This window comes from Sphaeramia orbicularis, chromosome 14 (genome assembly GCF_902148855.1).
Source record: "Sphaeramia orbicularis chromosome 14, fSphaOr1.1, whole genome shotgun sequence".
Classification (NCBI taxonomy): Eukaryota; Metazoa; Chordata; class Actinopteri; order Kurtiformes; family Apogonidae; genus Sphaeramia; species Sphaeramia orbicularis.
In genome coordinates, this window is record NC_043970.1 from 50,163,786 (window position 1) to 50,191,312 (window position 27,527).

The window sequence follows — 27,527 nt, forward strand, 5'->3', positions numbered from 1 at the left end:
TTCAACCCCACAGGTCCATCTTCAACCCTATTTCTGAGTAATGACACCAGAAAGGTGGTTTTAAACGCTGGCCCTTTAAATGCACATGACCCACTTCAGGCCCCGCCCCCTCCAGGTAGTTGGCTGTTCTGCTCTGTCCAGTTCAACCAACAACTGAACATTTTAGGTAATCAGGTCTAAGTTTGGACATATTTTCAGTTTTTGCTACAACCGCTGCTGCTAACAAACAGTTATGTCGTACTCGGAGAAATGTTGGTCGGAAGTCTTGACCTTATACGTGCAAATGTCATGACGTAACTAGTTATAAAGCGTAACAAATTAAGCAGGAATTGAAATGGGTTGTAGAAATCCACTTGATTTTTGCGAAAATTAATATAAAGATAGCTTTGCAGCAGCTGGAGGGTTCACATTCAAACTTTATCAACTATTAAGGTCCAAATACACAAATAAATGAACCAAAGACTAATAAAAGTGGGTTTAGCAAAATATGAGCCCTTTAAGTAGACAGGAGGTCGCAGAAGCAATCCAAATTTCTGAAACTGTTAGAATGTTGTTTCGAGGCTGTGTTTGGGACAACAACCAACTTTGACTCTGTCACAGTGTGATGTAGGACCATTGTTTTAAGCCCACAGCTCTAGACAGTGGGATGCTCTGTCATCTTTCAGAATCACAGTGTATACCCAGCTTTAGACAGCTTTGTTTATATTTACAGAAGGAGCAGGTCACCTCCATAGTTTCCAACATGTTGCACCATCATGTTTCTACAGTTGCTCAGCACAGACCACAACTTGCTTTTTCCGTTCTGGGTGGCCTCAAGTGTTAAGATGCATTAGTATCACATACCATTTCTGAATATGGTTAATTCATATCCACTTAATTAAAGAACAAACCCTCAAACATAAGTATTACACACTGAATCTAAAGTGGAATTTTGCAACTTTTCAGCTCTTGTCTCTATTGAAGTGGATGTAGTTGATGTGTGTCTTCAGTTTTGTTTCAGTTTCACAAAACTAATAACTTCTCTTTAAACTTTTTTTCCCAGTGATAAAAACTAGAATAGACCAAACGAATTTTTAATAAAAAAAAAAAAAAAAAAGCAGATATTGTATCTTTCTTACCAATAGTTCATTTGGAAATGTCCAACTGAACTACAAATGTAAACAACACAATGTTATCATCAGAGTCTAAAACACCTCGGTCTGATAATTACTCATTTTTTTCTTTCTTCCTTCCTTGGCTGGTACAATATCTTTAATCTAGAACTGCAATACCCATGAGTCTCAGCTGGTGTAGTCTTATCTGTTTATATTTTGAGCTGCAAAATGGATTATCTTTCATATTTTGTTTCTGACCAATCGAGTGCTGTTGCCACAGAGGAGAAGCCAATCAGTGTTGTGCTTAGAATTCTAAATGCAGTATTGTGGAGTGAGAGCCATCGCCATGGTTACTGAATTCCTGTTAAACTGAGGTAGAACTAAAGTGACCTGATTTTAGCTCCTGTTGTGTTTTCATTTTTGTTCTTGACTTTTTTTTTTTTTTTTAAATCACAGGAAACATTTTCTAACATAAAATCTTAGGTTTGTTTGGACAGAGCCAGGCTAGCAGTTTCCATTATTTTCCAGTCTTTATGCTAAGCTAACAGCTTCATGTTTAGTGTGAAAATATTAAAACTACTATAGTTTTTAAATGTTCAATATTTCTTTTGTTAGGTTTTTTTGTTTAGTTGAAGTGATACTTTGACTTTTCAAGTATAGGAAAATGATGATTAGAAGCTAAAAGGTTGGATAAAGGAATACATGACATCAAATATTATTTACAAAACCTGTGTTTATTAAAGATCCTCTTTCACAGATACGTTCTATTCTTGAACACCATTAACCACCATTTCCTGTTACACTGCATTTTTTCAGTGCTAGTTTCAGTTTCAGTTTTAGTCTGTCATTCACTCTAATAATCCTGGCACTGAGGAGAGTGTGATCAGTTTTACGGTGCTCTACAGACTCTTAAATGTACTGTTAAAATTTGACATAATGTGTCACATTGCTATCTTTGACACTTCTCTTTTCAAACACAATTAAAAGGCGCTTTTCAAAGGTTAGAACCATAAAAAGGTAAACAAAAATTGAACAGTAAACAAAGAGAAGTCCTAAAAGAGAACTGAAACAGGTGACTGAGCAAAAATAATCAAATAAAAGACGCAAATTCTTCAAATGTATTTCTGCTTTCGTGGTTTCCCAACAACTCGATCTGGGATATTTGATTTCTTCTGTTAGTTGGAGCCAAAACTGAAGTAGAAAAAGGTCAGAGGTCAGCACTGAAGGAGGCATCAGTGCACTGTCAGAAACCAGGACATGTCTGACAATCTGCAGATGGATGGAAGGACTCATCGGTTTGGGTAAAAAAAAAAAAAAAAAAAAAAAAACATAGCCTGGTCCTTTAAATAAACAGTTCAAATAGAAGTCCACTTTCATAAATAAAAATAAATACAGACTTAAGAATAAACGTTTGATTTAAATGTACATCCTTGTCCTTGCTGCGGCTTCACTTGATTCGTCAGATCCTGATTGTGTATGAGTCCGAGTGGGTGACGTACCGGACCCAGCGCTGAGACGGACCAGGCTGGACCGGCGACAGGCGCAGGAAGCGGATCTGTAGCCCAGTGGCTGTGTACTTCGGCAGCTCGAAGCTCAGACCGACCGGACCGACTTCTTGCATCGAGGCAGAACTGAGGCCAGGGACGTCCAGCTGTAAAACACCATATACAGGGCTGTCAAACAAACATTTCAGCCCAATATGATCTCAAGTGGGCCGGACCAGTAAAAGAGTAACAGTGAAAAAAGTTAAGTTACATTATGAAAATGTTCTCATCTACAAAGTTTCCTTAAAAATCTGAAAAACATGAACCTGAAATGTCTTAAGAAAAATAAGTGTGTTTTTAACAGTATCTCAGTTTTACTATTTACATGTGTATAATATAACTTACAGATCACAGTGAATCTGCAAATACACAAAACATGTATTAACAGACAGAATATTGTTAAAATTGCACTTCTCTTAAGACATTTCAGATTATTCACATTTCTTGTGAAAGGATAGTTTGTAAATGTAAACATATTCATGTAATTTTACATTTTTACACTAAACCAAAGACAAAAATTTGGGGTTGTCATTATTTATAGGTTATTATGATAGTATTTTACTGGTCCAACCCACTTGAAACCAAATTGTATGTGGAACCTGAATTAAAATGATTTTGACGCCACTGACTGTTAATATCATCAGTGTAATTTTTGTATTTCACAAATTCATCCCAGAGGCTGAATTGGACCCTTTGGCGGGCTGGTTTTGGCCTGTGGGCTGTATGTTTGACACCTGTGATGTACAGGGTCAGGTTTGGGGCCAGGTTCATTTTTGGGTGAGTATCTGACTGTGTGTTGACCTTGAACAGAGCAGACAGCTGGGTTCCTCCGGTGAAGCGGGGGACCTTCCAGACCACGGCTCGGCTCTGAGGCTTCAGCTCGGCACTCTGGTCTGGACTGCTGAGCTCCTGAGACAGACTGAACACAGAAGCAACAGGGGTCACATACATGACACACTTCAACAGCAGGCAGCTGGGGGGGGGGGGGTGTTCAGGTAAACATAAAGAATCCGTCTGGGGATTTTGACTTTGACAGATGAACAACAGTGAATTACCATAATCTTAGTCAGGATTGTCTGTGTGTTTGTAACCTGTGATCTTATTCCTTTGTGCTGTTGAGTCTGATGATAATTAAAAACACACTAAGCCTCACTGACTGGATGGACAAGGTGACGTGTTTCCTCCTTATTAAACAAAAGGACTGGCCTAAAATGACAGTTAACAGTAATTTTTACCTACTGTTGCCTTTTGTTTCTTAAGAGGAAACATCCCTGCAGACCGGTAAACTGTAACTTTACCCATTGTTTCCTGTATAGTTTCATCTGTTGAAACCTTTAAACTTGTTCCATGAAGGATCTTTGAAGATGTATTGTTCCTATAGTGACATTTTATGAACATTTACAGCAGGTTTAAATAAAGTTCCCAGGTTATTCTTGAAAAACCTTACATAATGTTTGAGAATGCTCTCTATGGGGTCACTAAAGGTTAGTTGTTACTGAAAAATTTGTAGAACTTTAAAGAATATTTGGGCAAAACTCCACATTGTTGTTGACAAACCTGCTGTTTGGTTCCATTATTCACCTCCTCACCTCATAACTATTACTGTATTGCAGTACTATTACTGCTGTCAATGCGGTGACATAGAGGTGATTTCTCAAAGACTGCAGTGGAAGCTCAGCTTCCCCTAAAATTCCGAAAATTAAATGGTCAAATATGTACGGTTGTGTTGACATTTCATTGACTACAAATGTATTAGAACACGTTCATCTCAAAGATGAGTTCGTTCAGAATCAGCTTTACCATTAATCAACGGATTCGATGTTGTTCACTTCTCATACATTCCCGTTGCGCTGTTTTCTCATTCGATCTCTGCTCAGTGCATTTGCCCGTAGACGCTCAGCATCCATGCACTTCAATGGGACTGAGTGGAACAGTTTTTTTCATTGCCTCAAAACTGGATGATAACTGGATAAATGCCACGATGTTGTCCCGCCCCCAGACGCTCAGTGTCTCGGGGGGTGAATGGAGCTGTGGGCGGAGCTCGGCTGGGCTGGACGCTGGGCTTCCATGTGCTGATTGGAGGATCAGTTGAAAGGCTGAATCCCATTTGATTGACAGCTGTTTTGAGATCTACTCTTTCACTTGACAGAGTTCAGTTTAACACCGTCGCACATTCTGCTGTGAAATCAAGAGAGAAACCACTACGAAATTACTCATTCATTTCTTGCACTGTAAATAAAACACACTCATTTTTACTTCCTTGTTTCAATTTAACATAATTTCAATGTTTTCCTGTTTCAGTAACATAATTTAATCATTTCTTGTTGGAGTTTAATATCGTTAACGGTTGTCACCAGTGGCAACAATTGGAACTACATCGGCAGGTGTAGAAAGGAGCTTCTCTTGTTTAAAAAGGCTCAAGTCTTACACCCACAACACAATGGGCCAAGGCCGTCTAAGCGGCCTAGCTCTGCTGGCCATTGAGAGGACACTGGTCCAGTCCCTGGAAAAGACGCCTACTTGGTACGATAAGGTCACTGACCATTTTCTTAAAAAGGAACGGAGGGACAAATTTATGTTTAAATAACTTGACAATTTTTTTTTGATGTAAGCCGACAGTGAACTTCCCCTGCCTGAAAGATGAGCAGCCGCCACTGCGTTGACATGTACACTTTATATTCTGCTATAATTTATTCTTTATACCACTTATTTATTCTATTTCTACATCTTTTTTTTTTAATTCATGGCATTTAACAAGGTGAGAAACAGTATCTCAATTCTCTGTATGCCCTGTGCATCTAGTGAATTGACAATAAACAAATATTTAAATCTTATAAGATAAGATAAGATAAAGTAGTATAGTATTCAGTATGACCTCTGTTTGGTTTCAGTCAATCTTCAACTCTCTTGGGTCAACTTGGGTCAGATTTTATCTTAAATAAGCTCATGTTAGATTACACACCTTCAGAATGTCCAGAGGGTTTCATGGTCTTTTATTTTTTCTCTGTCCAGATGATCCCATATAGCTCCTACAATATTCATATTTTTTTCTGAAATGCATTTTTGTTTTGTGATAAGATAAGATAAGATAAGATAAGATAAGATAAGATAAGATAAGTCTTTATTGTTGTTGCACCAACATACTATGGTACTGTACTATGATTTAAAAGTAAATATTATAATCATATTTATAATGTATTTGCACATGCACATGGTGTGATATGGGGGGTTACTGAGAACTGTTATACAGTCCGAACTTTTACAATAGGTATTATTTTTAGTGACAGAAAAGCTGTTCAATCTATAAATGTGCCACAGTCCGACCTCCACCCATTTCCATCACTTTCCTTAACAAATGAGCTTCCTGTTGCTGCCGCCACGCTCCTTTGTTAATGTTGATTCTGATGTTTCAAAGTTCACAGTGCTCTGCCACACTGATCACTTGGACATGTTTACGTACAGTGGATAGATTTAAATGTGCTTGACATGCAAACCCATTTCCATGATATTTGACTGAAGGGAGTGTCTTACCTCACACAGCCTTTGGGAACTGGGACGGTGGCACAGACGTTTAAAGCAGCGCTGTGAACACAAATAGACATCATTAGTCACACGGTTGGGGGTGGGTGGGGGTCTTTTCCTGGATGCAAACCAGTGGCTCGAGTTGTTGTGTTTCTTTTTTTCTTCTACCATTGGAGAACTCTGGTAAAAAGCTGTGAAATGTGGAACACTGACCAGGACAGTGTCATGTCTTTGATGTCATTTCTCTGCCTCAGGCTTCTAGAGTCACTAATGGGTCAAAAGTGGAGGTGGGGGTGTGAACTGTAGGTACAATTAACCCTTTCATGCATAGTGGTCACTATAGTGAACAGATATTCTCCAGCTGTTCTCTTGTGTATTCATGGGTTTAGTTGTTTTAATTCCATGTCCTCCTGAGGCCCAGCAATGAATTTTTTGTCCTCTGTAGGGGACTAAAGTTTGACAGTTTTAATTTAAAAAAAAAAATGCTGTTCATTGCAAAGGATATTCCATTAAAAAATAAATAAATGAAAATAATTTAAAAAATGTATCTGAAAAAACTGTTGCATTATGCAGTTTCCAATTGAGATGACTGTTTCATGTAAAAAAGCTAAAGATTTTTACTTTCCTGGATCTCAAGAGGATATCAACCAACACAGTGGATGCTCATGCATCATCTACACTGATATTCAGACCATAACTTTGCTGTTCTTGATAAACCTGATGTGCACTAACATTTTTGAATGTAAACAAACTGCTAATTTTCTCAAACAAAAGTTTTTTTTTTTGCGTATTATCTCCATAACTAGTTTTAGAATATGACAAAATGTGAGAAAACATCAAATTAGCTGCATTAAAAATGTTTTTATTTCATAGTTTTCACACAGTTTATCACTTTATGATGATGGATTTTAAACATATGTGTTTTTGCTTCAAAAATTTAACGCATGGTGTCCAGCTGAGTGGACATTTTTGTAACTCCATGAAAAATAGGTTCATAAGAAAATTCAATCGCACTGTTTTTTTCATGCCTAAAGAGGAATAAAAACACTCAGGAAAAAAATCTTGATTAAGGTTCTCATAATTCATGCATGAAAACGAGGCTTACACTGTCAGGATCCGACAACGAGGGTATATCCCCGAAATCCCCCCAATCCTCTGATATATATAAATCTATCCACGATAATTGTTAGACAGTTGATATGAACTCAGTTTGAGCTACATGGACCTGATAGTGACAGAATAATGGTCAGAGAATCAATTTTTCCCACAAAACTCAACCTAGTGAATGAAAATGACACCATATGAACTCATGAGAAAATGTACATTTGTAAGATGATCAATATGAACCAAATCTTATCTCAATCCGCCTATTATTGCTTGATTTATGTCCAAAAAACTGATTTTAATCTATTAGGATGACTCATAATACTCATAGCGAAGCTGAAATCAATAGTGTTCTTCCACTAGGGGTCCCCTATGTTGGTTATTAAGGGAAAAGAAATCCAACCAAAGCTGTCCTGGTCAATGCATTCCCATCAAGGATATCTGGCGGCAGTTGGGGTAAAACCATTATATCCCTGAAACGCCTTTTTGGCAATATAATAAAATGTGAAGAACCTGAACAAATATGAATAACCTGAAGGTCTAAAGAAAATGAAGTGCAATTTTAAAAATATTTTGCCTGTTATTAAATGTTTTGTGCCTTTGTGGATCCAATCCATAAAACACATGTGTAAATTAGAAGTTGAGGCATAATATTGTTAAAATTGCAATTATATCTCTTGTGAAATTTAATTTTTTTCAGAATATTCACATCTTTTTTATTTGGATAGTTTGTAAAGGAAATATTTTCTTAATGTAATGTTATTTTTAAATGCTAAAACGAAGAGGAGAGTTTGAAGTTGACATTATTAATAGATTATTATACTATAATAGATTAAATAGATAAAATAGATTAAATTGTTTTGGGGTATTTCTGTGGTAGCGCTACACCGCCACCTACAGGCCGGGCATATGTGCTTTAGTATTTTCAGTGGGTTTGCATGGACACAAGTTTCTTGATTTGATTCTGTGTTTAAAGAAAACTTTTTAAAGCAAAAAAGTAATGGATCGCTTTCGTCTCATTGGGGAAAAGGTCTGACTCTGCCCTTGCCAGTTCTCTGACCACGCCCTCTTCCCCCCCCCTCTCCCTGTGGGTGATTGTGTGAGTGGAGGCAGGTGTGGAGGAACCTGACCAGCTGCATCCACTACAGTAATCAACATCCTTAAACAGGCTCAGCCGCCTCCACTCAGCCAGAGCATACTTGTCAGTAAATGCATTCCGGCCATACCTCTTTGTGTTATGGTTGGCCTGAGTACTTGGCTTGGTTTACTACACTTAATATACAGTGATTTGTCCACACAGTTGGAAGTCTATGGATCATATGTTTTTGGGGAGCACTGACTTACAGATCTGTTCCGAAACTTCAAAACAGACCGCATGTGAAAACCTTCAGAACTGGAGTGTGAAAGTCATTTACTTTAAAGAGCCACATTCAGCCCAGATGGATCTCAAGAGGCTCGGATCAGTAAAATAATAGCATAATAACCTAAAAATAATGACAACTCCAAATTTTTCTTTTTGTTTTAGTGCAAAAAATGACATTAAATGATGAAGATATTTACATACATTACAAACTGTCCAAACAAAAAAGATGTGAATAACCTGGAAGACTTGAAATGTCTTAAGAAAAATAAGTGCAATCTTAACTATATTTCTCCTTAACTTATCATTTGTACATGTGCATTACACACAATGTTATGCAAACATTTGATAACAGGCTGATTATTGTTAAAAATTTAGTTTAGTTTATTTCAAATATGCACTAAAAACAAAGTAATCTTACTTAGTCTTTACAAGTGAAACAGATAATAACAAAACAAAACAAACAAACAAAAACCAAAAACCTGTAGCCTACATATACATGAAAACAAAGTATGACTTCATTTGCACATTTGAAAAGGGGTGGGAGAAAGTATAATTTGGTGTTTGGAACTAAATTAAGAACAATTTCTACAATGTTACGTATCAGCTTATTATTAACACAACTTACAGATCACAATGGATCTACAAATACACAAAACATTTAGCAACAGGCAGAAAATCATTAAAATAGTACTTAATTTTCTTTAGACATTTCAGGTTGTTCATATTTGTTCAGGTTATTTTATTTTCCATTTTATTGTTAAAGTAAATATTTTCATAATTCAATTTATTTTTTTCACTAAAATAAAGAGGAAAAATTTGACTGATTTGGAGTCATTATTTACAGGCGTAATGTAATATTGTTCTTTCCACATTAAACCAAGAGTCATTATTTTACTTGAGTTCACATTGGTGTGTATGTGGAACCTGAACTAAAATGAGTTTGACACCCTTGACTGTTAATAACTTCAGTGTAATGTTTGCACTCTGCAAATTCATCCCATGGGCTGGATTGGAACCTTTGGCGGGCTGGTTTTAGCCCGTGGGCTGTATGTTTGACACTCCTGCTTTAGAGACTTTATTTTTCTAGTTTTGTGTTTTTCAGTGATAATTAATAAACTGATTTCCCTGGATTGGATGGAATTTAATCTGTGGTCAATTCTCGGCTATAACAGGATTTTTTTCCTTTTTCACTGGATCATTTTGCCCAATTTCCACCAAAATCCCTACGTGTTAATGATTGATTGGTATGATTTTTCAGGGCCAATCATGAGTATTAGTAATCAAGGATACAGATGAATAATATCTGATATGTCTGTCTTGAATTTCAGAAAAGATTTTGACATTTACTGTGAAAATGATCTGATATAATCATGTTCTTTGGTCAGCCCTTTTTTCAGGTCACTGTGTTGTTGTTTCTTGTTTGTTTTGTTTTGTTTTTGATGTGGATTTAAGCATAGTTTGTGTGTTACCTCTTTGGTGGCAGATCACAACGGAGCTTCAGGTACATCAGCAGCCTGAACAGACAGAACACAAACCCCACTGTCAGCACACAGATCAACCTTCACGACTGCTGCTCTTTGTATTTTCCACTCGTTCTTAATTCCACGATTACATGCTATTTATACAGATGTTGACAATGTAAAAGAAAAACCTAAAGGGGGCGGTCTGTTCCAGGATGACAATGACCCCACGATCAACACACTTTATGTTGGTTTGTCCTTTACTGTGTCACCTGTGTGTAAACATAAAGTGGACCCCCTTTCATTTGCTTTTTTGTAGTTTCAGACTACAGCTGTTTTTACAAGAGCCTGTTTAACATTTATACACACTGAAACTGTAGCTCCAGTTACATTTTGTTATAGTTTTTATTTATTTATTAACCTTTACATAACCTGAGGAAAAAAACATTCCATTGAGATTAAGAACCTCTTATACAAGGAAGTCCTGGCCAAGATAGGCAGCAGCAAATACAACACACAATTATATATGGATGTTCTTCTTTTAGAGTTTTATGTATGGTTTTAGAACTGACTTTTATTGTGTTTTACATATATTTTTAGTTTGGATGTACGGCTGTGATTTCTATTTTGTGTAACTTCTGCTGCTGCTGTCTTGGCCAGGACTCTTTTGAAAAAGAGATTTTTAATCTCAATGATCTTTTTTCCTGGTTAACCCATGAAGACCCAAACCTCCACATCCGACCAACAGCATCTACTGATCTAAAATGTTTAACAACTGTTGATCAACTAAACCGATCAATACATGTAAATAATTGATGTAAAATACAGTTTGTCGTCTTTTCATGGTCATCAGATATGTCCCATTTGGACGTTTAGAGGCTCCATAGTTGCCATGGAAAAACCGTCATCTTCTACAACACTGATTCACCAGTAAAACCCATGGAGTTGGATCAATGACAGCGGATAGAGACACTTGCTTTTAAGTTAAGTTATTGATATTTTTGCTAAAAAAAAGTGACTTTTTCTTCAGTTTTCTCTGTTTTGATTTAATAACCATTGAATTTACTCTGAGTTTTCATGAACATCTAAATTAAATATAGGAAATTAAATATAGGACAATGCGTGATTTACAGTGAAAAATGGAAAATACAGGGAATAACGTTATAATAAATGGTGATAAATCACTCAAGAAAGGTTAAATGGAGAGAAAAATCATTTTGGAAACTGCCACAAAAATAGCACTGAGTCTTCATGAGTTAAATAAAGGTTATAAATAAATAAAAAAATATGCATATAAATGAATAAAGTTATAAGATTACAGCGTTAAAAAACAAAAATAATACTAAAAATAACTGACACATCAGTTACCCATCAGGACTCCTTCAACCACCAAAGTGGACTCTAGAGCTTCCTCAAATACACTACTGTCATCGTTTTCATCATATAATGGATCATTTCTAAACTGTCATCACCAGACACTAGACTAGACTTTTTAATAATTTTACTGATTCACATTTTGCCTGTATTTTAGTTATTATTTTCTTTAATACTGTAAATCTCTTCAGACTAAGGGTAGGTGGATGTTTGTTACCTTCCACCGCTGTCTCTCTCGATGGTGGGAAACAGTCGGAAAGGCGGCGCCGAGGGCAGATCATCACTTAGCTGATACTGCATCACCGTTTGCTGAAACAAGAACAGGAAGGATAAAGGAACAAACAGAGCTGCAAAATAAAAGTGACAGAATCCCGGAGCAGGAGCAGTTTATTTGTATAGTATCTCTGACAACAACACTACTCTTTTATTAGCTTGTACTGTTCTGCCTGCAGAGGAGCAGCAGTGTACAACAGTTTAAACAGTGGTGGCTGATGGGAGAATCTCACCTCGCCCTGACTCGGGCAGAGTCGGAGGATTCTGTGACTGTCGAACTCGTCCAGTCGAACTGCCTGGTGGAAACTGCACTCATCCACCCGGACTGCAGCGCCGTAACCTGAGGACAAAAATACCACCCAAAAAATACCACTGACGATATCACTGCAAATAAAAATCCTTTGATGTGTTTTTGTAATTTTTTCCTTTACCTGTTAATGCCACTTGTATTTATCACATATTCTTAACTTTAAATCCTTGCTCTCTTTTGGCACTGAACTCTGTAACTAGTGCTACACCATATGGACAAAAGTATGTGGACATGTTGAATTCAGGTGTTTCTTTTCTAACAGGGGTCTGTGATACAAAACAATAATGACAAATGTCATAATATAGTTTTATATTGGGATAAATATCATTGCATTGGTTTAATTTGGTTTAAATAATTATCTTTGCTTCCAAAATGCCTCAGAGATGGTTTTTACTTAATTTCTCTCAACGTTTTGTTTTTATCCATGCCTATGATTTTAAATGTTATACCTCTGAATTTCTACAATATTTTTCATGCTGTGACTGTAAACAATAATTTTCTACCACAACTAACCATCTACCTTCTTCTCATCTCACTTAGGAAGAAAAATCTCCCATTAAACTTCACGGAAATATTGACGTTTTTGATCTCAAATCAGCATGAACAGGACATCTTACAGCTGTAGCCATGATGTGTCCCAAAAAACTTTGATCATATAGTTTAAAACATCAAAATTCCCTTAAAGTTCAATGGGAGATTGTTCTTCCTAAGTGACATGTGAGGACAGAAGATGGTTAGTTGTGGTAGAAAATTATCATTTACAGTCAGAGCACGAAAAATACTCTAGAAATTCAGAGGTAGAACATTTAAAATCATAGGCATGGATAAAAAAAAAAAATTATAATAATGTTGATGAAACAGAAATTAAGTAAAAACCATCTCTGTGGCATTTTGGAAGGAAAAATAAAACTTAAACAAAACTAACCATTGCAATACAATGATATTTATCCCAATATAAAACTATATTATGACATTTGTCATTCTTGTTTTGTATCCTAGACCCCTGTTAGAAAAGAAACACCTGAATTCAACGTGTCCACATACTTTTGTCCATATACTGTATGTTAATGTATGTACTTGCTTATACCTACAAAGGTAATTTGACTTAGATCTGACCAGTTTCTAACATTTCACAGATTGGAACACAAGAGCACAAGATTAACTGATAATGAAAGTAAACATTAGTTTGAGTGTTTCAACTTGAAGTGACAGGAGTGATTAATGACCCCACATCTCGTCCTTTTAAACAAACTCCTTCAGTCTAAATCACACTAAATACCGGAAAAACAGATTTCCATTCAGTTTTGACGTTGCCAGATGAATCACCAGTCTGTCACAACTAAGAATAAATAAGGACATGTCAGTCTGTCTGCAGGACAAACACATGATGTGTCAGCCTGGTTTAATGTTGATCTGCAGACACCATGTGACAGCAAAATCACACACAATTCAAATCCCACCGGCCTCAAAACACATTAAACACACAAGGTTATAACTAATCCTGCTTTTAATGCCGTTTATTCTGTTCTTTGACCTCTGACTGTGTGATCATGTGACTGTTATTACCTGACGGACAGCTACAAGTTTCTGTTATTTCCATCAGTTCAGAGACAGAGGATTAAAACACACAACTGTGTCCAAATACTGAAACGTAGGAGTCCAAATCTATGTTAAAAAGCCATCCTTCCACAGGTTTATTTATTTGTTTTAAATTTCAAGTTGCTGATTTGTCATTTTCCCAACTAAAATATAAATCTTCATTTTATCTGTTTGATCAGTAATCAGTGTCAACCTTGTATTTATGTCTTTGTACAGTTGTTTGAACACATTTTGGTGATTAATTAAAGGATAATGTGAAGTGAGCTGGTGATTATTGTGAAATAAACCCAGACAGGATGACGCAGGACTTGAACATGCATCAACTTCTCAATCTGTGTGTGTGTGTGTGTGATACCTCTGAGCTGTGATTTGCCAATGCTAAACTCCTCATTCAGCCCGATGCGCATCTCTGTGAAACAGGACGACAAATTAGAGCATGTTTGAATATACAGTACTATGCAAACATCCTAGCTTTGATGCATTTACAGGGTTGGAATGGGCGTGTATCTTTATTTCTAACAAGAAATATGCAGGAATGATGAGCAGAGTACTGAAACAAACACACAAATCAGAACTAAACAGCTTCTGCAGGTAAAGTTAGTATTCAGTATGACCTCTATTTGGTTTCAATAAATCTTCAACTCTCTTGGGTCGACTGTTGAGATGTTTTCTTAAATGAGCTTGTGTTATATTACACACATTCAGAATGTACCAGAGGATTTCATGTTTTTTTAAATTTTATCTCTGTCCAAATGATCCCATACAGCTTCTACAATATTCATATTTTTTTTCTGAAATGCATTTTTGTTTTGTTGTTTTGTGGTAAGATAAGACAAGACAAGACAAGACAAGACAAGTTAAGATAAGATCAGATCAGATCAGATAAGATAAGATACAATGAGATGAGATAAATTTTTATTGTCAATGTACCAACATACTATGTACACAGTATAACGAAACTGGAGCACTGTGAAAAGAGAAAGCACGCAACAGTAAAAACACTCCCAGCAATAAAAAACAGAACAAAATATACACAGAATAGAATCTACAAAATGTGCAAAAATATACATGTGTACAAAAATAATAAATACAGCATATAAAAAGTAATACTGGTGGCCCGTTGTCAAAAGAAAAGCAACTAGTCATGTCCAAACTCAAGTCTGTTCATTAACACTTTCAGTGCCATGGGCCAATTAAATCGGCTTTATGAAAACAACCTGTAAAGTGCCACGGGCCAATCAGATTGGCTTTGGAGAACACGCCATATTTGTGTACAAACAAACCATCCACCCCCATTTCTTTCTCACATTTCGATGACGTTCTTTCTGTGTCCCCCTTTTGAGACCAAGCAGACGGGAATTTGAGGTCACGCGACCGAATAATATTGTTATATCTCTTTAATGTTTCTTATTCTCCGGTGTTTCATCAGAGGGAGCCCTCCATGCCGGGGGGCGGCTGTGGACTCCGGGGGCTGTGGCGCCTTCTCTCACTGGGGTCCGCTCCTTTCTGGTGGGTGGGGGTCCCAGTTGGCCCTCTCCCACTAGTTGGGATGTGGGGCTGTGTTGCTGGTGCCTGGTCGCCGGGGTCGGCGGCTGCATCCTGGTGCGGACGGCTCCCTGAGACAGCGCCTCCTAAATTGATGTTTTACTTTTACTTGTACATTTTTGTTCTGGTCTACCCGTGCTCAGTCAGTCTTCTTAAGTATGTGTGAGCTTGTGGGTTTGCATGTATATGTGTGTGTGTGTGTGTGTGTGTGTGTGCGGGTGAGTGGGTGGGTGTGGGGCGGTACTGATTTTTAAACTGATATGTAAAGCACTTTGTGCTACAGTTTTTAATGTATGAAAAGTGCTATATAAATAAAGATTATTATTATTATTATAAATTATGCAAATTATGATCAATAATGAATCGGCTGCGTCCGGTGCGTTTTGGATCTAATCAGCAATCGGTCGGATGTTACCGAGCGGTTTCCTGCAGGATTCTTCAAATATTATAAAAATGACGCGAAATACTGAAAAACGTCCAAATTCTGTGGCACTTTTAAGGCTTATTAGCCCCTTAACTGTCTGGCACTTAAAGAGTTAATTAGGGCTATTCCACTGTTGTAAAAACTGTACCTAAGTATAAGAGATGTACTGCTGTAAACAGAACCAGGAGCTGAAACAATATTTAAGATAAGATAAGATAAGATAAGATAAGATAAGATAAGATAGACTTTATTGATCCCACCATGGGGAAATTTCCCAGTTGACAGCAGCAAATACAAAAATAAAACACAGGAAAGTGAAACACAAAATATAAAAAGAAAATTAAGTATTTATAGAAATATTTTCTATTTGTCCATATATTATTACAGACTGAGAAATGCAAATGTGTGGTAGTCTTGCACAAACAACAAAGCTAAAGGCTGCCTAAGAGTTTTTCGAAGTATGTGAGAACATTTCACTTCACCATTAAACGTTCTGATTATGTTTCAGGATTTGAACCATAGGACTCATTTAAACTTACCTGTGCAATTTGGCATGTAGCACTTCACTGTGATCTCCCCTTCAACATCTGCTTTCATTAACATGCCCTGAAAAAAAAGGGGAAGAAACAAAACTAACAGGATCAGAGGAACCTGTAACATGTCTAGAAGTACATACAAACATGTCCATAAACACAAATATCCATGTTCATACATCACATGTAACTTGTTCATAAGCACGTGTGACACGTTAAGGCCGTGTGGACATCCCATTGTCACACAGTGTGTGTGTTATCAGGCTCATGTTACTCACGTTGGAGCCGATGACGATCGTCATTCTCTCAATCACGTCCACAAATATCTCACTCTTTCCTCCCTGGAAAAACACACATGTGGAAAGTTTGAGCTCAAGGGAAGTGAAGCGGCAGGGATCTGGCTATTTACTGGAACATATGAGTCCTACAAACATCGACTCAATCTGCAGCGTGTTGTCAGATCTGCTACGTTTTAATTAGTCCTTATTCTCAATGCTGCGTTTTCTGATTCAGATGTGTGACATACTTTCTGACACTCAGCCATGCATCATCTCTAGTCAGAATTAAAGTTTCCAAATCCTGTGTTTTGTTCTGATCTGAAAACATCTGAATTAATGGCAGTAAATGCTTTGATTATGTTTCAGTATAAAGATACTCCTCTCCTCAGAACAGAACAGAATATAGAACCTACCTGTTCTCTGCTGGACTGGATTGGTCTCGTGGCTGCAGAACTCGGGGCTACTATACTCTGTTGAGTCTCTGCTCCGAACTGCAGCACAACCACAAACAGAAACAGAGTTAAATCCACTGTGGAGGGCTAGAGATAATTATTTCTCTGTTAGTGTGCAGGTTATTTGTCTAATAATTCCCCTTTAGGTTCGTAAAATGTGCTGGGAAAAACATTTAAGTCACAAAACAGCCCTGTTCATTATCTGACTGTTTCTTTTGTTTCCTTCTGTTTGATAAAGAAAAACCATGTCACCTGACAAACCTTTCGTGAAGTTCCCATTTGCTGTGAACATTTACACGGTGATACTGCATCAGGGTTTCAGAGTTTGTGGAGTTTATGTGCAGTGATGGCTTTTTGTTAGTATTATTCCACTAAAAACACATTTCAGGGTTTGACTAAGGTCCATAATTCAACCCCTTATTATTTATTATCTGCCGTAGCTTTTCAGAAATTATGTGAAAAATATTTTTTAGTGCTGTCAAACAATTCTAATTTTTAATCAGATTAATCACAGGGTTGCTGTGGATTAATTTCGATTAATCATGATTAAATATCATTTATTTTTAATCTATATTAATCACGCTTCATTTTGCATGAACAAACAGACTCAAGAAAGAAGGGAATATATATATATGCACTTAATGTGTTTATCAAACACCTTCAACAGGTTCAACAAAACAACTGTAAACAACTGTTCCGTCTTGGTCTTTTTGTCCTCATATTTCCATCCAGAGGGCCAACGTGCTGTTTAGTGTCTTCCATCTTAATGGGTTGGTTCTGCTGCTTGTCGCTACTGGATCAACTGACCATTTCTTCATGCATTACACGAACTCTACTTGGACAAACTGACCCAAATTTGTTGGCAGAGACGTTCAGATCCATTCTACGCTGCAGATGGGTTAATTGCCTTAAAATTTTTAATCAAATTAATCATGATAGATTAATCTGCGTTAACGTGTTAATTTGACAGCCCTAATATTTTTAACTGAAAAATTCTTGCAGAAAAACAACCCAATTCCCTTCACTATTTTTGACAGAAGCTTGAATAAATGCAAGGTTTTGGGTCAAATAACATCATATTTTCAAATACATAATAAAGAAACACAAAAACAAATCTTCTTATTCATTAAATCAACACATGGTTTAGCGAATAACAGGTAATAACCAGTGTTAAAAAAAAGCTTCTTTCTCTTCAGGTTAATCTGGAATCTTTTCCAGAATAGGTGAGAAACACCAGTAGAGTTTTTCTGTTTGTGCATTCATGTTCTGTTCCACAGTCAGTGTTATTTTAGGGACAACCTTGCTCTAGTACTGTGATAGTGCAATAGTGGGATAATGTGATCCGTACCAGTCCAACATTGCTGATGTCAAACAGGCTGAAGGGTCTGGAGGAGACAGCTTCAGTCTGGATGAAGTTCTTCAGGACATCAGAGGACGTGGTCTGGATGTAACCATAGTCCTGACATACAGAAAAAGAGACAAAGACAGAGGGGTCATATCCTGTCTGTCTTCATACAGTATGAGTTCAGCTGATAAGGTCAGTGAACTCACCACCACTTCATCCAGCAGCTCATAGATGAGGGCAAAGTTCATCTGCACCATCTTCTCTGACAGACTGCCGCAGTAATCTTTGACTAGAGCTGCTAACCTGAAGACACACACCACCTGAGTTACAACCAGAGCTCTTACAGTTTTAAGATGCCCATTTGTTATTACATTTTAATTCAGTGTTTCAGTCTGATTTTTGATGCTGACATAGTTTTTCGGGATGCGTTGATGCAAAATTCTTGGCCAGTACTAACACTGATATTTCAAACAACAATGTGGGCAACTGCTGAAACTGATGTTATTTTCTTTTTTTAATTTTCTTTTTGTTATTTATTCCTGACATACTCCTGTCTCACATTTCCACACCTTGGTATTCAACCCCTAACCAAACTCCTCTCAGTCTGTTAAATTTGTACCAGTCTTCAAAGTTATTTAGGTGGTTGAATTAGATACAGAATGGGGGCAAAAGGCCCCCTTTAATACTTATAATATTTATGATTATCAGTGTGTTAAAGCCTCTTTAATATTATGTAATAAGGTAATCATCCACAAGCATTAAAGTATTGATTGAAACCTGATGTCTTCATTCTTGTACATCTCAAAAACATCTATTTTATACCCCCCCTTCTTTTGTCTGAGATTGAGTTTTATATATGACCACTGACAGAAGTTTTTTTTTTTTCTTGCTTTGTACATTATTTGAGCGGTCTTAAATTCAATGTTTGTATGTTCGTCATATCTTATGTTTTTAACTTCCTCTTACTGTTATCTTCATATATGGTAAAACAACTGAACTATACAAACTGTGTAATGCTTTACGATTTGAAATGTCCCTTGTGCTCCCCAAAAAAAGCAACAATCCTCACCAACTTGGCCAACACCTTTTTTCCTTGAGGTTTCCAGCAGATATTATGGTCTAATATCAGACCTAAAAATTGATCTTTTCCACGTCAACCTGCTATTCAATTTCTTATAATTTTGTTCATATATGTAAGGTAACAGCTGGTCATGTGACTAATTAATGTATTTAAATATATCATTGGATGTGCCAAGAGCTGTTTCCATGGTGACACGGTGACACACACACACACACTGTACCTGTTAAGGAACTCAATAATCGTGAAAGGGGAGGAGTCAGCAGTTGTCGTGGCAACCCAATAGAGTCCTCCCTGTCTGACATGGATGAATTGAAGGTCTTTGTGGCTCTGAGGGGATTTAAATATGTCAGATTAACATGTTCATGTGCATAATGTGACTAGTTAAGAAAGGATGTGACGTTACCATGACAACTGGAGGCTGGTCTCCAGTCAGTGTCATCACCTTCTCATAAAATATGCTGACAACATCACTTCCCGCCTCTCCACGGACTGAGAGTTGGGTTAAGAGTTAACATCACTGGATCAACAGAGAACATGATCAATAACAGTAATATTGATTACAGTGAGGATACAGTCTTTGTAGATGAGGTGGTCTCCCTTTGAGGACAAGATGAAGATCTGAGAGATCATCCTGATGGACAGGAACACATTTACATGATTAAACTTTTTGTTAAATATCAGCCATTTCAAAATAACTGAGCCTTAATTTCCCTGGTTTATGTCTGTAAAGATTCATCTGAGAACTTCTATTAAACTGATGTGACCTTGTAAAAAACACAGGTGTCAAACATGTGGCCCAGGGGCCAAATCTGGCCCACCAAAGGGTCCAGTCCAGCCCTTGGGAGGAATTTGTCAAATGCAAAAATTACACAACGATATTAACAATCCTTTCAGTTCAGGTTCCACATTCAGACCAATTCAATCTCAAGTGGGCAGGACCAGTAAAATACTATCATAATAACTTATAAATAATGACAACTCCAAATTTTTCTCTTGGTAAATGTAAATATTTTCGTGTATTTACACTAAAACAAAGTATAATTTCGCAAAAAATGTGAGTAACATGAACAAATATGAACAACCTGAAATGTCTTAAGAGAAGTAAGTGCAATTCTAAGAATATTCTGCCTGTTAGTAAATGTTTTGTGTGTTTGTAGATCAACTGTGATCTGTATGTTATAATGAACATGTGTAAATGATAAACTGAGGCAGAATATTGTTAAAATTACACTTATTTTTTCAGTTTGTTCATGTTATTTACATTGTCTGAAAGGATAGTTTGTAGATGTAAACCTTTTCACAATGTAATTTTATTTTTTTCACTCTTAAACATACAGAGAAGCTTGAAGTTGATATTATTTATATATTATGATGTTATTATGTTACTAGCTCGGCCCATTTCAGATCAGAATTAGTTGAGTGTGGCCCCTGAACTAAAATGAGTTTGACACCCCTGTGCTAGAGGATATGAGCAATAATAGCCACTATACGGTCAGAAACATTTGTAGGTCATTAGCTCCACCTACTGGCCGATGATCTTATGCTTCCTGCAAAGACAAACCACTTCTTACTCCGTTAATTTAATTGATTACATTTTTTTTTATCCGCACAGAAAAAGCTCAATAGTATTTCTCTTGTGTCTGAGCATCAGTCTCCCAATATATTCAGTCCTTACACTTCATGGACTCCATTTCCTTTTTGCCAGTTTTAAGCAGTCTGTGGTCTTAAACCTGACTTCTTTAACTGGTCGATTAATGTGTTGACATACATTATTTCACACACAATTAACCTCTAAGAGCAAACAGTAATGCAGTTTATCGTCTGTTTACATACACTTGTGCATATACATATCAGTTCAAGATAAGGGCTCTAAACATCTTGAAATCACACACTTCATAATCCAGTAAAACTAATTAAGACTATACCGTACATAACTCAAGCCCAAACTGACTTGGAAAATTCAAAAGACGTAATTGAACGATGAAAACTGACGGAAAAATCATTCAAACCAAGTTAAAAATATATAATTCGAATCTGAGTTGGTATTAGAGTTGTAAATATATTGTATGAATCCCTAGTTAAATTCTGTGACCCATTTGTAAGAGTTTGACTTACCTGCAGACTGATTCCACTGCAACCTGAAACGTTTGTTTAGTTCAATTATTGCTAATTAAGCCATAAATATCACTTATGGTTCTTTTACTGAAGCTAATGTTAGCTTAGCTGATTCATGACTGGACATCAGCATTCAGCGGTAAAACAATACTTATATACTTTGAATTTAAAAGACAGCTAATCGGGATGTCATTATAACTTATCTGTCCTTTGTACAATTAAAACTGTTGTTCAAAAAAATTAAAGCCTTAAAGAAATGGGACGCAAAAGTAAGTTAGCTGTTTGGCTATTGACTATTTAGCAGGATATTGTTTACAAACTAGTGGAGTCACAGCGCCACTTCCTGTACCGGCGGAGAAACTGCAGCGTGTTAAAATACAAAATGATGGCAAATGTATCATCGGGACGTATTTGAATTTAGTCCGTATATTTTATTATTAGGGTCTGAGTTTTAAAACAACAGAATTAAGCTTTCTAAAGTAGTTTTGACATTTTATTTTGGTGCAGTTCAGTCATCCCACCACCAGGAGGCAGTACTAGTAAGAGGTCAAACGGAAGTCTCTGAGTGGAGCTGTCCGTTTCCATCTTCAGTTTAATCAACGTCAGTTCACCATGAAGTAAGTAAACAGTTCATTTATTTAGCATTTATTTGTGCTTTTGTCCAGATTCAGAGCTTTTTATATCGTCATATCATTTATTCCTGTCCTCTGCTATGCGCTGACCTGCAGCCCACCGGCTAACAGCCACCGTAGTTCAGTTGTACCCTTTTTTAAACGAAACCGTCTAAAAAAATCAGACGATTTATTGAATCCATTGTCTCTTTGATAAACATTTAATAAGGATTATCAAATATAACTGAAATTATTAATCTGTTGAAATACATGTTGAATACAGTAACCCGTCAGTTTATAAAATTATTTTCTAGTTTCGATCAAACTGCTTGCTTCGTCTCTATTAAATGTGTCCATAAAATTAGTATAAAAGTTAAAAGATTATAATTATTGAGATCCTGACGCTGCAAGAAAAATCTAAAAACACTGAACGCTTAGAATAACGTAATAACTATATAACAACAGTGTGGTGATGATGTTCTCTGTTAAATGTAGGGCATTAAATCAGTGTTATGTAAACACATAAGCATGAATGTCTAAGGAGGAAAAAAGAAAAACAAAAGATGTAACTACACTTTCACTGTGTCTATAATTACCAGATTACTTTCAAGTATGCTATAAATAGTGACATTACTATTTACTACTAGGTTTATGTAATTTATTCATTTGTATCAAAATATTTTTTACTATATTTCTGTATTTATTTTCAACTTGTATGTACCAAATTACTCAATTATCAAGAACGAAGTAGTTTTTGTATACTTTTATTTATTTATTTATTTTTTAAATAAAATGGACTATTTTTGTTGCAACTTTTATTTATTTAATTGTGTATATATATATATATATATATATATATATATATATATATATATATAATTTTTTTTTTTTTTTTTCAAATAATAAATGTTTATTCATTTATTTAAGAAGGGATCCCAAATGAAATACATTAAAAAAAAAAGCTTTTGTATAAATAAAAATAATACATCTTTGTGTTTTTTCCTTGTGATTACATTTCAGTTTGTTTACTTTTTAAAACTACTGTTTAAAAAAATATTTAACCTAATAAATAAATAATTTAAACATTGCAAATTTGGTTAAAAATGAAATTTTCTGTATTTTAAAAATTGTTAATGCAAATAAAAATAATAGTTTTAAATTGTATGCATTATTTTCTTCATTGTAGCTTTAATTTATTTTTAGTGTTCTGTTCATTAACTGGTCCATTCTTTTTCTTCTTCTTTTTAAATGTCTCTTTTTTCTCTGATCTCAGTCCGTTGACGAAGGTGAGGCTGATCAATGAGCTCAACGAGCGCGAGGCCAACCTTGGGGTCAATGAGACAGTGTCATGGCACACAGAGTATAAAGACAGCGCCTGGGTATTTGTTGGTACGTAAACACAACACACAACTCCCATAATCCTCCTGTGTGGCCTCTAACTAGTCACTTTGTGCATTTCCTACAGGTGGGTTTCCGTATGAGCTGACGGAGGGTGACATCATCTGTGTCTTCTCTCAGTGCGTATTTCAGACACGTCAGACACCTTAAATGTCTCACAGCTGCCTTTATTCTCTGATCACAAAATGAAATGTAAGTTCAATTCCTGTCAGGTACGGAGAGATCGTCAACATCAACCTGGTCCGAGACAAGAAGACGGGGAAGTCGAAAGGTTTCTGCTTCATCTGCTACGAGGACCAGAGGAGCACCATCCTGGCAGTCGACAACTTCAACGGCATCAAGGTCAGACCAACACACGATACTCAACTTTTATGTGATGAGAATGAGTTCATTTTAGTACTCTATCGATTAAAATATGCATGTAATTACTTTCAGTGTTCAAATTGCATGTGTGGATATTGACAGATGAAAGTGCGTTAGAATGCCAATGCTAGTTAAAGTAGTGTACTGGAGTCTTTCTGCAACTTTCTGATGTAAAAAAAACATGTAAAACAGGCTAAAGTTTGTGTAAGTGGAGCCACAACAATTGCAGGTTAATTGTTCATTATTTTCTCAATGAAAATATTAATTGTTTGGTCAAGAAAATGGCAGAAAATGCAGAAAAATTTTATGTTTTTTCCAAAGATTATGGCTGACAACTTAAAGATCTTCAGTTTGTCTTAAAGGAGAAAAGAAACTAGAAAATATAAAAATTTGGAAGCCGGAAGCCGGAATCAAAGAATTTTGACTCTTGTTCACTTTGTGTATTATTGGAATAGTTGTTGCTTAATTTAGAAGCTGACAACAAATCGATTAATTCAGTCAATTTACATTTACATTAACTTCATACCCAGTTGAAACAGTATTTAAAACCTTGAATTCTGATCATTAATACGGTTCCTGATATCAGACTGACCAATCACATTCTGAGATGACATCACATCTGGGGAATGTACAGACCTTTAATGTTATCGACGGCGATCACAGCTGACTGAGTTTGCGTTCAGATTAAAGGTCGGACCATCCGGGTGGATCACGTTAAAGATTATCGACCGCCCAAAGACTCGGAGGACATGGACGACATCACCAAACAACTGAGAGAGGAAGGCTGCGCTCCGAAAGCCCCGGAGTTGTCATCCTCCTCCTCCGATGAAGACGATCAGTACGTCATCCCTCTGAAGAAGGTCAAAAAAGGTGAGGTCACTTCCTGTTGGTCGTTTATTGGGATGCTCCAAGTTAAAGGGGTTATATTTTGCTAAACCCACTTTTATTAGTCTGTGGTCCATTTCTTTGTGTATTTGGACCCTAATAGTTCATACAATTTGAATTTGAACCCTCCAGGTGCTGCAAAGCTGTCTTTATATTCATTTTGGCAAAAATCGAGTGGATTTATACAGCCCCTTTGAATTCCTGCTTAATTTGTTACGTCTATAACTAGTAACGTCACGACATTTGCACATATAAGGTCAAGACTTTTGACAAACATTTCTCCAATTAAGACATAATTGTTTGTTAGCAACAGCGGTTGTAGTAAAAACTGAAAATATGTCCAAACCTCGAGCCAATTACCTAAAATGTTCAGTTGTTGGTTGTATTCACGAACACAACACCTGGAGGGGGTGGGGCGTGAAATGGCTCATTTGCATTTAAAGGGCCAGCGCTCAAAACGACCTTTCTCGTGTCATTACTCAGAAATAGGGTTGAAGATGGACCTGTGGAGTTGAAGTAATGAAGAATTCAGACCCAAGCAGAGCATTTACAGTTTATGTAGACCACAGGGAAATGTTTGAAAATGCATAATGCCATTTAAAAAGCAAAATATCACTCCTTTAAAGGGTATCTGTAGGGTACTTCATCATTTCCAGCACTAATTCACATAATAGAAAGGTCCAGTGTGGCGCATTTATGCCGATTTTTTTTTTTTTTTTTTTTGATGTGTGCCTCTCTTGCTTATAAATAATACACAAAGCACAATTAATGCTGTAAGCATGACCAGTACAGGTACACTTTGAATGGCACCACATAGAATTACATTTAATTACAATATTATGGAAATTCAGTACTTTGTGAATTAAACTCATCACTTTGTAACAAAATTTGATACTTTGTTGGTGAAATTTGATACATTATAGAAGAAATTTGATACTTTATCGATGGAATTAGTCTGAAACAATGATCAATACCTTTGAAGTAAAAATCAACACTTTGTAAATGGAATTTGACACTTTATAAACAAATCTTCATACTTTGTGACCAAAATCCAAATTTTATTGATGAAAATCAACATGTTGTAAGTTCAAATCAGCATTTGTCAGCTGAAATTCAATACTTTGTAACTGGAATTCATAACTTTTAAAGCTTGATTTTGAGAATATTGAATTCTGTTCCTTTTTTATGCTCTGTTTATTCAAAGCTTCTGTTCATCTGAATGTGAATGTTCGTCTCTCATCTCAGATAAGAAAGAGAAGAAGAAGAAAAAGAAGAAAGAGAAGAAGAAGGAGAAAGAGAAAGAAAAGGAAAGAAGCAGCCGGGCGGCGCACTCCTCCTCTTCATCACCTTCTCCTCCTCTTCCTCCTCCTGCTGCTGTCAGGGTTAAAGAGGAAAAAGAAGATGCCGGCTATGACAAGTACAACCAGAGGGGGGCGCCAAAGGGAAGAGAACAGAACGGACAGAGGACGAGGGAAGACGAGAGAGACAGACAGAGACAGACAGACGGAGACGAGAGACGCAGAGACGCAGAAAGAGACGTAGAAAGAGACGATAGAAGACGAGACACAGAAAGAGACGAGAGACGAAGAGACGCAGAAAGAGACGAAAGACGAAGAGACGCAGAAAGAGACGAAAAACGAAGAGACGCAGAAAGAGACGAAAGACGAAGAGACGCAGAAAGAGACGAAAGACAAAGAGACGCAGAAAGAGACGAAAGACAAAGAGACGATAGAAGACGAGATGTAGAAAGAGACGAAAGACGAAGAGACACAGAAAGAGACGAAAGACGAAGAGACACTGAAAGAGATGAAAGACGAAGAGACGCAGAAAGAGACGATAGAAGACGAGATGTAGAAAGAGACGATAGAAGACGAGACATAGACAGAGATGATAGAAGAAGAAATGATAGAAGAGACGTAGAAAGAGACGAAAGAATAAGAGACTCAGACAGAGACGACAGAAGAAGAGACATGGACAGAGACCGGTACCGTAAACACTGACAGTCTGTAGAAACCTGCTGACAACGTTTGGTCCAGTTTGTTCAGTTCTGATCTGTGTTTTGTGTTTTTTTGAGTTTATCTGAATATCACACATGTACCATTAAATCATTCTGAGTTAATAGTGGCAGTTAAAGCTGCAGTACTTGATATTTTCAGTATCACCAGGCAAAAATTTGTATGTATATTATGGTTCAAGTGTTCTGACAGAAAACACGATTTTTTTTGCTCTGTTTTCATTTTGTGGAAAATCTGCTCTGTGATTGGTGGATTTATCCGCCTTTAGGTATTTTCAAACAAGTGAATTTCCTTCTGAAATAAACAAAATATGTCTTAAAAATGTGCAACGATTCAGTAAAAAACCTAAAAACAGGCACACATTTCTAACACATGATGCTTCAGAAGAAAATTCATGTCACAGTTTTAGTGTTTGTGCTCATTTTTCTATGAATTTTCCGTAACAGCAGATCGGAGGTAGTTAATAAACACTCCATTAGAAACTGGAAACTTTTTATTATAAGATTAGCAGATACTTTTCTTCAGTTACCTGTAATGTGATGCAGAATAATTGTATTATTCTTGTGAAATGTTTGTATTGTCTTTAAGAATTTTGTAATAAAATGTTTTCAGACCAGTTTATGTTGTTACACAATTACAGTGATCCTGTGCAAGTATATAACAGCAAATGGCTGCAATTTAAAAGTCAGGTAAAGGAGGCTTTGGGGTAATCAGTGGGAAAAATACACAATCTTTGTTGTAAATATCCAGTTTTGGGGAGGTGATGTGTAAAATATGCAAAATGAAATGAAAGTTGCAAAATTTTGTTGTATTTAATTTTTTTTTTTTTTTTTTTCTTG

General features: G+C 36.4%; 2 protein-coding genes across 3 annotated transcripts; one reads left to right on the forward strand and one right to left on the reverse strand.

The window, feature by feature from the left end:
• Positions 1 to 1,809: 1,809 nt before the first annotated feature.
• ap4m1 (adaptor related protein complex 4 subunit mu 1) lies at positions 1,810 to 21,735 on the reverse strand. Of its 2 annotated transcripts, none has more exons than XM_030153785.1 (16): positions 21,417 to 21,735; positions 19,874 to 19,932; positions 19,705 to 19,790; positions 19,522 to 19,628; positions 18,427 to 18,523; positions 18,224 to 18,334; positions 16,837 to 16,914; positions 16,424 to 16,486; positions 16,152 to 16,218; positions 13,999 to 14,052; positions 11,968 to 12,074; positions 11,679 to 11,770; positions 10,097 to 10,141; positions 6,170 to 6,220; positions 3,440 to 3,557; positions 1,810 to 2,745 (listed from the first exon to the last, which is right to left on the reverse strand). In XM_030153785.1, the coding sequence occupies exons 2-16, from the start codon at positions 19,929 to 19,931 to the stop codon at positions 2,554 to 2,556; spliced, it is 1,326 nt and encodes a 441-aa protein (XP_030009645.1). In that variant the 5' UTR covers position 19,932; positions 21,417 to 21,735; the 3' UTR covers positions 1,810 to 2,553. The 2 variants fall into 2 exon arrangements, with proteins under 2 accessions (XP_030009645.1, XP_030009644.1); XM_030153784.1 differs by having other exon boundaries at positions 19,874 to 19,935.
• Positions 21,736 to 21,968: 233 nt separating this feature from the next.
• Positions 21,969 to 27,307, forward strand: rbmx2 (RNA binding motif protein X-linked 2). The gene is made up of 6 exons (XM_030155098.1): positions 21,969 to 22,033; positions 23,301 to 23,416; positions 23,493 to 23,544; positions 23,638 to 23,767; positions 24,472 to 24,658; positions 25,919 to 27,307. The coding sequence occupies exons 1-6, from the start codon at positions 22,029 to 22,031 to the stop codon at positions 26,671 to 26,673; spliced, it is 1,245 nt and encodes a 414-aa protein (XP_030010958.1). The 5' UTR covers positions 21,969 to 22,028; the 3' UTR covers positions 26,674 to 27,307.
• Positions 27,308 to 27,527: the final 220 nt, after the last annotated feature.

What these genes read in the sequence shown, in the direction of transcription:
- rbmx2 (XM_030155098.1), top strand. An exon ending in CAGCGCCTGGGTATTTGTTG is followed by an intron (nt 23,417 to 23,492) that starts GTACGTAAACAC and finishes CATTTCCTACAG; the next exon opens with GTGGGTTTCCGTATGAGCTG. An exon ending in ATCATCTGTGTCTTCTCTCA is followed by an intron (nt 23,545 to 23,637) that starts GTGCGTATTTCA and finishes AATTCCTGTCAG; the next exon opens with GTACGGAGAGATCGTCAACA.
- ap4m1 (XM_030153785.1), bottom strand. Translation starts at nt 19,931, where the DNA reads ATGATCTCTCAGATCTTCATCTTGTCCTCAAAGGGAGACCACCTCATC. An exon ending in ACCAGCCTCCAGTTGTCATG is followed by an intron (nt 19,629 to 19,704) that starts GTAACGTCACAT and finishes AAATCCCCTCAG; the next exon opens with AGCCACAAAGACCTTCAATT. An exon ending in TGTGATCTGCCACCAAAGAG is followed by an intron (nt 6,221 to 10,096) that starts GTAACACACAAA and finishes TTGTGTTCACAG; the next exon opens with CGCTGCTTTAAACGTCTGTG.